Source organism: Bidens hawaiensis, unplaced genomic scaffold (assembly GCF_021521415.1).
Source record: "Bidens hawaiensis isolate Kalapana, Puna unplaced genomic scaffold, B.hawaiensis_p1.1 tig00001575_1, whole genome shotgun sequence".
Taxonomy (NCBI): Eukaryota; Viridiplantae; Streptophyta; class Magnoliopsida; order Asterales; family Asteraceae; genus Bidens; species Bidens hawaiensis.
This window is the reverse complement of record NW_027491088.1, coordinates 3,483,275-3,494,806: the sequence shown is the minus strand read 5'-3', so window position 1 is coordinate 3,494,806 and position 11,532 is coordinate 3,483,275. Positions and strand designations below refer to the sequence as shown.

General features: G+C 33.4%; 1 protein-coding gene and 1 pseudogene across 2 annotated transcripts; one reads left to right on the top strand and one right to left on the bottom strand.

Moving 5' to 3' along the window:
* Positions 1–4,512: 4,512 nt before the first annotated feature.
* On the top strand, positions 4,513–6,384 carry LOC143586870 (hexokinase-1-like). Its single transcript, XM_077068327.1, has 6 exons — positions 4,513–4,536; positions 4,600–4,703; positions 5,401–5,548; positions 5,633–5,818; positions 5,937–6,011; positions 6,133–6,384. Exons 1-6 carry the CDS (start codon positions 4,513–4,515, stop codon positions 6,382–6,384), a joined length of 789 nt encoding a protein of 262 aa, XP_076924442.1.
* A 1,412-nt stretch (positions 6,385–7,796) lies between these two features.
* Positions 7,797–11,272, bottom strand: LOC143588130 (uncharacterized; annotated as a pseudogene). Its single transcript, XR_013145031.1, has 2 exons — positions 11,139–11,272; positions 7,797–10,172 (listed from the first exon to the last, which is right to left on the bottom strand). The product of XR_013145031.1 is annotated as an uncharacterized LOC143588130 (transcript).
* Positions 11,273–11,532: the final 260 nt, after the last annotated feature.

Here is an 11,532-nt window from a genome sequence, read left to right as displayed (position 1 = left end):
TCAAAGTCTGATTGATAGCAGGCAATTGTCATATCAAGAAAGGAAACACTCATTTGATCACACACACACCTTCCTACATTTCAAAAAAGCACTTATTTGCTTCTACCCACTTCATGAGAAACAAGAAGAAAAAAATTTGAATAATATAATAATTATAATTAATATTATTATTAATACAACAACATATAAATAGCAATAATAATAAACGTAATTATATCTTTTAATGTGAAAAGTCTATAAAAGAAAGTTCACTCTGTAAACAAATTTGTTCTAACAAAATTTAATATAGCATGTAACTAAATATATATATATATATCAAAAAAAAACATTGGGACCATTGGTGAGGAGAGGAGAAAAGTTCACTATGTACACAAATTAGTTATAACAAAACTCAGTATAGCGTGTAACTAAATTCTATATATCAAAAAACTTTGGAACTATTAGTGTGGGGGTGAGGAGAAGCAGATGTAAACCCAAACGAAAATGGGTTGAACGAATTATACATGATTTGATGGACTTGAATAGGGGACATGATTGAGGATATGAGTTCGTGGAAATGTGATATCAGGGTTATGGACTTTTTGGAGGGATATAGATTTGCCTTAGGGGCCAAATATTGCTTTACATGGAGTTTGTTACTTCAGATCGAGTCTTCTCTTACACTGCATTCTCGGGTTTCAATTACAAGGGAAAAAATGATAAGATTGGATAGGGGGAAGACTTGAAAAGAAATTATATACTTAAAAAATATTCTCGAGTAAATAAATGAATAGAAAAAAAAAGTGTTAATTGCATTCTTGAGTTAGATTGAAAGAAAAGAAAATAGTAACTTTACAATTATTTCCTCGTAGTAACATGAAAACGATAATTAAGATGGGGCAATTTAGTAATATTATAATGGGCTATAAACTTTCCTTCAACCATATTTAGCTAGAAAGTTTTGAAGGAAAAAATATAACTTTTCTTTTCATTCTCTTTATTTTCTTTTAAATAAAATTTAAAAATAAAAAAGAAAATTTTTCTTATCTTTTCTTTTAAAAAAAATTTCTTATCTTTTCTTTTCTAAACAATAAAAAACTCAACAATACAGTTTTGCCGCTGGTTGGACTATATACCTTTCTAGGGGTGTATATAAGTTACTAATACTGGACATGGGTTAGTGCTTCTGGTTCATGTTTATTTGCTTTTTATCGATAGCTACAGTACATCATGTATCATTGTACGTAAATGGTAGTTTACATCTTGCATTATTAGTTATCTTGTATGGTCATCGGTTTAACTATTACCTATGTGTATTTGTATTTCCGATTTTATATTTGTTATTCTTAAACTCTATACTATTTTATATATATTTTAAAAGATACTTTTCGAGTCTGGAGACTCAGTGGGAGCAACCAATCAATCCACTGGGTTAAAGCTAAGGTATAACACCTTCACATCCTAGCTTCCAAGAACTAATATACAGCTTTGCAATGAGTGGAATTATACATGATATCATTTTATTTTCTTATTATTTATCAAAACTTTCACTAGAACTAAGAAAATGTTACATTAGATGATAAATAGAATTTAGTTAGGGTTATTTTGTAAACATAGATTTTAAACGAGCGAGTTAAGCCGAGTTAATATCAACTCAGGCTCGTTGGCTTGACTCAAAATCTCCTTGCCTAGCTAAATAAAATTTGAGTTTAAACTCAACTCGTACACAATATTCTGATATTGTTTTCACCAGTCATGTTGTAGCCTTGACCAGACACCGACTGAGAGTCATGTATGAGACTTGAGTATTACTAAAAATCATATTGTAAAAGTAGGTTTACAAAGCCGATTACTAAAAATCAGTGTTGTAAAGTAATTCTACAAGGTATAAAATTATATATGAACAACTCGTTTTTTACCCGACTTTTTCCTTTTTAAGACGACAAACTCTAAATGACACCAATATTATTCACCACAACTAGACACCACCTTAAAGACCACTTTTTGAAGTTGAAGTTACAAGCCAATAAGCCATAATAATTTGAACAAACTTATATTAAATGTGTTCACCACTAGAGTCCACAAGCATGATAATTTGATAACTCTTAAAATGGAACGAATTTAACGTATACGGTATATCAATAAAAGATATGGTACTTGGCTGATGACAGTGATTCAACTACGGCGCGACTGAATAATTGAAAAAGATTTTAATCGATATTTTGGCAGTAAAGTAAATCTCTCATAAATGAATATGAAATGAAATTATTACTGAAAAAGAAGGCTGCGGGTGAGTTTTGATTTCCGAAAAGGGTAAAAAGAGTTAAAAACTGAGAGTTTAATTTCATCAAACCCGGGAGGATACTGTATCATGGACCCGTCTTTGATACATAGCATCTCATCCGTCTATTTTTGGATGTGGTCCTCTATCTACAGATCTTAATAAAATATTAATGGTCCAGATTCTGATCAATTGCTTTTTTAATATTATTAAATATTATTTTATTTTTTGAAAAAGTTCTTTTTTGAAAAATAAAATGGTACCTTTTTTACTTGAGAGTTTTTAAAGGCATGTTTTTTTACCAAGTTTTTAAAAATGGTAGAATTAAAGTTTTTAAAAATAAGTTTGATTTTAATATCACTAATAAGCTTAACCTTAACGCTGTGTTCCCGAGTTCATTTAAAAAAAGTAAGGCAAGGAAAATAAAATTTTCTCTTCTTATATTTTCTTTTGGTTTCTCCTCTTTTGCTTCAACTTATTCCTTCCTAATCTTTCCAATTTGTAAAGATACAAATTCTTTTATTTTACTCATCATTTTCTCTTCCCTCCTCTCTTTTTCTTTCTTTAAATGAAACTTGGGAACACTTCTTTCAAATTTTCCTTCTTTTTTTTTTCTTAAATGAAACTCGGGAACACCGTGTAAGAGCTAAGTGTGTCATTTATCGAGGTTTCATAACTTAAGTTTTTTGCGTCAAAAACGCCCAAACACTACTACGCATATGAGCGTTTTAAGAAAAAGAAAAGCATCATGTGGTTTTGAGGCAACGGCGTGTACCCTTGTGTTGACCTGGCCAGTTGCTTAACAACCAATAAGTTAATTAATTTATTTATAAAATTTATAAATATTTAATCATTAGAAGGGACTTCTACAACTAAGCATACAAACGGAAAAAACTCTCCGTGTGGCATTGACATGGTTTAAGTTTAACCTATATCTTTTTAAATACTGTACCTTCAATATACGGATAGAAACATGCATTTCAAAGTTATATTTGTATATACCACTTCATAAAAAATCAATTTTGAATAAATAAACACAAAATTCGTACAATACGCTAGTATGAAAGTAGTTTTGTTGGTTGTAGAAAGCTTTTTTCTTCTTTTTTTTTGGTTAACCGTGTTATATATTATAATTAAACCAAAATATTCAAGTGTTTATAGTAATTCCCTGTCTTTAAATCTTTAAATTATGTACTAAACGTGTATATTTAGTCATTTATTTGTCAAAAGAATTCAAAAGACAAATTTTGGGCTATGCGTTTTTTGTTTTTTTTATTGTTTTTTTGAAAAGCGCATTATTTATTTGAAGTTTCAAAGTTCGAAGACCATGCGTAGTCATAAAACCTTACCCAGGCATTATGTGTCACGTGACGCCCAGTCAGAGTTATGGTTTTTTTATAAAAATAGGGTGTAGTCATAACGCCCTCATAAAGTCATAACTTTGTTATTTTATTATTATTTTTTTATTTTTGTGTATTCCACCAGCGTTATACACAAAACGCTCAAAAAAAGAAACCCCATAACGACTTGGGGGAAGTGTTTCCCGATATTATGGGCCAAAACGTCTGCCATAACTAGGCCACTACGCATGGTCTAAGTCAAACAATGAGGATTGATAAACTCTTTTTGGACCTCAAGAATCTAAGTTTAAGCTGCCTACATAAATCCAGTAAACTTTATTGGGCTACTGTTTCGGCCCTTGATAACCTAACCCAATATATATCTTGATCAAAATTGCCATTTTATATATATTGATTTCGCATAAGTTTAATATTTTTGTTGACTTTTGGTGAAAGAAATAAAATCACCTTAGTATTTTTATAATTTTACGAAAACAGAATATAACTACTAATTTTATTATATCCATATTATCTTGAAAATTTACAACCGTCTTTGACCATTTAAAATTTGAAATTAATTTATCAAATACTTACAATCCATTTATTTAATAACTTCTCCCATTATTTTTTCAAAAACCTTGTAATTATATAGTTATAAAACAGCTATCTTGTAGTACAAGTAGAAGTAATTAAGAGTTTGAATCCACTTGTAAACGTGATCCGGTAAGAAGTAATAAGGAAACAGTTGACAAGTTCAAATATATTAATATTACACCGCCACCACCTTTTTATATATAACCTCACACTTTCTCTTCTTCAATCTTCAAATCAAACAATCAATCACTATTGTTATTATTCTTTTGTTCTAAGTTCTAAGTTCAAGTCGTTTTTCAGTCGATTGTGATGGGGAAAATGGCGTTGATGCGATGGCTTAAAGTGGCCGAAATTTATAAGGAATTTGAAGAGAAGTGTGCTACGTCGAACGATAAGTAGAAATAGATTGCCGATGACATGATGGTGGAGATGCGTGCAGGACTTGCATGTGAAGGTGGTAGCAAATTACTCAAGATGCTTGTTAGCCATGTTGATAATCTTCCTACCCGGTAACTAATTTATTTGTTCTTATATTTGAATGTTGATAATCGATTGTTTAAAATTAGGGATGGTCTAGTTTTTTTTCGTTTAGTTGATTATTTTTGCTTGTTTGTTTTGATTATGGGCGAAAGAAGGGTAATGTGGTGATGGATGTGGGGCCATCTAACTTTTCTCTCTCTCTCTCTCACACACACACATACATGTGTATATGTGGGACGTTATAAAAAAGAGCAATAAATCTACGTGGCAATGACGTAACGGTGATGTGCACTGTGAGAGGCCTTACCCCTCCATAGTAAACAACCTTAAGGTCTGGCTGGGCCGAAAAATAGATGATTGTAAGAATTTTGTGTGGCCAATTTTGGAATGATATATGTTTAGTTGATACTGTTGGGCCAAAAACTAAGATCCAAATTTATGCTTAAAAAATATTGAACTTCTATATCTTAAATAACATGTGACGGAAACATATCCAAATATTTCATGTAATTTACATTGAAAATCAAATAATTTACAAACTTTAAAATCTAGTACTTAGGGAAAAGTTGAAAACATAAGCCCTTGAGGCCTTGACCAAGGCTTTTGGCCCATTACAGCCCAACAATTCTGTCTACTTGTCTATCTAGTTCAAAGTTATGTTCATTACATCATATGAAATAGACATATTTAAAATATAAATGAGCTAAGTGTTATTACTTACTATAGTGACGAGGAAGGCGTGTATTACGCATTGGATCTTGGCGGAACAAACTTTCGAGTGTTGCGAGTGCAATTAGCAGGGAAGTCGGGTATCAAGTCTCAAGAGTTTGTTGAGGCTGCAATTCCTCCACACTTGATGGTTGGAACATCACAAGTAAACCACCATTTTAACATCTTTTTATTTCATCATTTACGCGTTTGAGATAAAACATAACCCAATTCGACGTATATCTTTCAGGCACTTTTCGACTATATTGCAACAGAACTTGCAAAATTTGTTGCTAACGAAAATGACCAAAAGTTTCATCTGCCTCCGGGCCGACAAAGGGAGTTAGGCTTCACCTTTTCATTCCCTGTAATGCAATTATCAATTGCTTCCGGGACTCTCATGCACTGGACTAAAGGATTCTCTATTGATGACGCGGTATTTACTTTATTTTGCTATTTATCCTTAATGTTATTTGCATCAAGCATACATTATATTAGTTTCAACTTTTAAGAAATTTAGCTGAAAGTGACTAATAATGTTCTTGTTATATTAGGTTGGTCAGGATGTAGTTAAGGAATTGACAAAGGCAATGAAAAGAAAAAGAATTAATATGCGTGTTTCGGCTCTGGTAAACATTTCATTTGGTTAATTTTTATATTTTTATTACATTATAACTATGTATTATGTTTCTATATAGTTTTGTAATCTTGTACTATTATAAATATAATAATGTGACATGTTGGATACAGGTCAATGATACGGTTGGAACATTAGCCGGTGGTAGATATGACAACGTCAACAACGACGTTGCCATTGCTGTTATTTTGGGTACTGGGTCAAATGCGGCTTATGTGGAACGAGCCCACGCTATACCAAAATGGGACGGTCCGACACCTAAGTCAGGAGAGATGGTAAGCCCAACTGTTGGTGTTGACTGTTACTACTTGCCAACTTACCATACTACATTACTAGTATCAATATTAATTTATTATATAACATAATAATTTGTTGTGTAGGTCATAAACATGGAATGGGGTAACTTCAAGTCATCACATCTTCCGTTGAACGAGTACGATAATGCATTGGATACCGAAAGTTTAAACCCTGGTGAACAGGTGATTGTTAATTCCTGTTTATGCTCTTGTTGATACATCTACATATACAATCATGATAGTATGATACATATATATTGTTGTTAACATGTAATATTGGCAGATATTTGAAAAAAATGATTTCGGGGATGTACTTGGGAGAAATTCTTCGTAGAGTTTTGTGCAGAATGGCGGATAAGGCTGCCCTTTTCGGCAACACAGACCCCCCGAAACTGAAAATTCCATTTGTGTTGAGGTATTAATATTATTCTTGTATGTTAAACCACTTAATTATATTCATAGGAAGCAGATTTTTATACTTTTTTATTATGAAATTCGCAGGACGCCCGAGATGTCAGCAATGCATCATGACACATCCGAGGATCTCAGAGTGGTCGGAAACAAGTTAAAAGATATTCTAGAGGTATGTCTTTCAAACTAGCAAATATACTAGGATCATTGTTAAAATAATATAGGTTTCGTAATTATTTTATAAAAGTCAAACAAAAATTTATAAGGCAATCACTATGGCTGCAGATATCTAACACGTCCATGAAGACACGAATGCTCATAGTCGAGCTTTGCAATATAATTGCAACACGAGGGGCTCGTCTTGCTGCGGCTGGGATTTTGGGTATTTTGAGAAAAACCGGGAGAGATACTGCTAAAAATGGTGACACGCAAAAAACAGTGATAGCGATGGATGGTGGCTTGTATGAGCATTACACCAAATACAGTAAGTGCATGGAGAACACATTACATGAACTTGTGGGAGATAATGCATCTGGGCATATAAAGCTTGTACACTCTAATGATGGTTCAGGAGTCGGGGCAGCTCTTCTCGCTGCCTCTCATTCTCAGTATTTGGCAGTTTGACCGGTCATTGTAGATTCTTATATAACTATATGATATTTAGCAATTAGAATGAGATAATGAGGTGTAGTAACACAAATTGTAGAAAATAAAATTTGTTTGAAGTTTTGAGAATCTCTGTTTTTTGTGTGTGTTATAACCTTAGTAGTCAATACTATCTAGTCTCTCGTGCACCTCTCTCTCGTTCTCAACCGCTCACCTCTTGATCTTTTAAAGCCGCAAATCAAAGGTAACTAACATAATTCTTAACGGACATCTGTAAAGCCGCAAGACGACTCAACAGTAGGGACGATATCTGTAATACTCAAACCTATGGACAAAAGGCGAAACATGGACAAACCAGTGACCTGCCGATAATGTTCGTGAACACCATGGTCATCAGTATATTAAATAAACTTAATGTTTCCGGCACCTAATCTAAACCTTGTTTCAATCTTTTATATCAACATCGAAAAACAGGGATGCATTCATTTGCACAAATAAAAGCAGATATTCATTTGCTCACAGGTTATGTTATCAGTTTCTCAGCTTCTACACCGAACAAAATTATTAAGATAATAAACAAACAAACAAACAAACAAACGTACGTAACGAGTAAAATCACACTCATGGGATACCCTCAGCTCTAAAAAATTTATCAAGATAATAGTGAATCAAAAGGTCAAAAATGCAATAAGAGAACAACAACCTAACCTCAATCTTCTTCTTCAGAGGCTTCATTCAACCATTGAATAAACTTCGCTGATTGTTTAACAAAAACTTTATCAGACTCATCTGCATCTTCTTTCTCATTAGCCCAATTAATAATAGCTTCTTCTTGTATAATATCTTTATCATATAATAAACTCAAAATCTGCACAAACACAACCGCAAACTCCTTTGCATCCTCCAAACATATTTCTTCCAGTTTCATTATCACTTCTATCTCATCATCTATACCTTGAAGATACGGTTTCAACAGTTTCCCCCATCGCGCACAATCACATCAGAAACGTTTTTAACCAAACTTGCAGGCGAGTTATGCGCTGTGTCGAGTGCTAGTTTCATCATGGAATAAAATAACGCGCTAGCACAATCCTCAAGACCCATGTTGTATGATAACCGAAGTGAGTTGACTTCTAGAATTATATGATCGTCTTTGACTTTTTCATGCACTGCCCTCAAAAATGTCGCTTCAATCTCTTTTTCAAAAATATCGTTTTCAGATTCGTTACCTAAGTCTTGATCATCGGGAATTGCAAATACGTTGTCGTCTTGATTGTTAATTTCAAGGTTATTGAAAACCATTTGAGTAAGCTCAATTAGTTTTGATTCAGGTATCGGTGCAACTGAATGCCGCCATTCTTCGTCACGGTCAACTTCACTCGTTGACCAAACAAAACCCTGCCCACCGGTACCAACACTTGAATTCCCGTTACTGAGGTTGTTGGTTGTTTGTATGATTAATCCACTGTTATTAATATTATCAGCATATTCAAGTTCTTCATCACTATCTTCTTCCACGGGCTGCGGATGTAAAGATACTTTGGAATACGCGGGGACCACGAATTCCTGTCCAACAACAACGTTAAAAGACAAAATTACCCCGGGTTCAAGAACCGACCCGGATTTCATAACCACACCATCACATAATATTGCCTGCTTTAGAACACATCCATCTTCTATCGTAACATTATTCCAAATATAACAACCGTCAATCGAAACATTACACCCAATTTTACACCCCTCACCAATAACCGAATTAGAAATTATCGTCTTGCCACCAATGCTACTTCCTTTCCCAATACACGAAAACGGGCCAATTTCAGCTGAACGCGATTGTGATATTTCCGATCCCCGATAAATTCCGTGTCTTTCAAGGTTGGTTCCATTGTTCAATGAAAACCCGACATCTGGCACAAACGGGTATGTCCATCTTTGAATTATGTCTTTACTTATCGAATCATAGCTTCGAAAATTATTGATTCTAGCAGCATAATCTGAATGGATTTCATGAGTGAAGATTTTATAACCCATTATATAATCTTCAAGCAAACCTTTAACAAAGTCTCGGCGTAAATGCTGATAATCAAAGTTGTCGGCAAATAAACTAGGTACTTCGGGGGAACAAATGTCAATATAACAATCTTGTTTATCGTTGTGTACCGAAATTGAAGAATTATCAGCAAGAAACGCTTTATCGAGAGTTAAAGTTGCTTGAAGATTATCAGACTTATCATCATAATATAACAGCTGTTTTGTGGTCGGAACGATTGCCATAAACAATTCATCAGTTCCTAACCACGTTTGGCGGGTGACTTGAGACGGTTTTGATCGCTTGATAACCATTGTCATTACAACATTACTGTCCTTTTGTCTTCTTTGTTTGTGTTCTTGAAGGGCTTCAGTAAGTACCATATTGCTAACTGTATCACCACTAACTAGTATAAAATCACCGTTAATCACATTATGTTCGTATATTATTCGTAAAGCGTCACCAGCACTGATGCAATTATGTGATTCGATTGTTTTGATGGAAAATTTTGGTTGGTTGACCCACTTAGACTTGTTGAGATAATCGATTATTTGTTTCGAATGAGAACAGCAAAACACAAAAACTTCTTCAATCTTTGCGGATTCAAGCCACGCTAATGTGTAGTCAATCATAGGGGTGTTGACTATTGGTAGGACTTTTGGCCGTTCAAGAGTGATTGGGCGGAACTTTGTGGTGAAACTATCGGCCAATAGGATAGCTTTTAGAGGTACATGTGGCATGTCCTCTACAGCATCTTCTGGTTTTCCACCTTTCTTAGCTCCCATTGTTTTGGTTCGTTTATTCTTCACGCCTGAAATCATATATAATTATAAAATTCGTAATTTGGTGAACTTTGATTTTACATTAACTAATCATCATGGCATACCGGGGTGTAAACGAGAAAATGCTTGTAAGCTACACAAGATCGGCTCGCTATAAGCTCAAATTGAGCCAAGTTTAAACAAGCTCAAGCCCGAGCTTCACTTATCGAGCTCAAGTAAGCTCAGGATCCCAAACAAACTTTTTACATATACAAATTTTATTTAATAAGTATATATATTGTTATATATAAAAACCGTGACAAAAATAACCAAATGATATACATTATGCTATATATATAAAAAATTATAAGACCAAATATATATTCAAAACAGTTATAGATCTATATACATTAACTAACAAACTATAAACGAGCCGGACAAGAGTTTAAACGAGCTCGGGCTTAGCTTGGACTCCAACACGGATTATTTACCGATGTTTCTATGAAATTACACAAAATTGTTGGGATGCATATCATAAGGACTGATGTTACAAAACTGCACAAGCGACACAACTAGTTTGTAATCTTGATTAATATTGTAATTATTCCATTATATTAAACTCGTTAGCTATTTTATAGTCCACGAACAATATAACAGTAAACATAACGCTCCACATCAGTCGAAGTGTCGAACAATTGCAGCGAATTGAATTGAGTGTGATTTTGAATGTTTTTGAGTTCTTGTTATATAATTGAATAATCCTTCCGCTGCCAATTCAATTAATCAATAAAACTAAGAACATATTGCTAAGTTTAATTAATCGATTTTCATAGAGCGAATTCAAACTTAATTTTGCTAATTGAGCAAATTAGGTTAGATAGTTTAACTAGGGTTTCGGTTATAAATATGCTAAACTATTAAACTCAAACATCAATATTTTATAATAATTAAACAATAATAGAAAATGGTGAAAGCAAAACAATCAATTAATAATAAAAATAGGTAAATGAACTTACCTGTATAAATGATGAATACGACGGAATCAAAAATATGGACCAACGAACGAACGAACTCGGAGTTGAGTCGACGAGATAGAGGTTAAGGTAATTAGGGTTGAGAGTCCAACAGAAGGGGGTTTAAACCTGCCGAGCTCGTGATTTGATTTTTCAAGGTAAGGCTCTACTCGCTTGGCAAGCAATAACCGAATCATTAACTGAAACCGAACCAATATAACCGAAAACTGAAGTTAACATAACCGAACTCTTTATTTTTTAATATTTTCAAGCTTTTTTCCCTCTATTTCATGTATTATATGTATTAATAGTTTAATACTATCATTTTCATGTACTAATATCTCAATTTCATGTATTTATACATTAATTTCATGTAGTTATGTATTCATTCATGTAT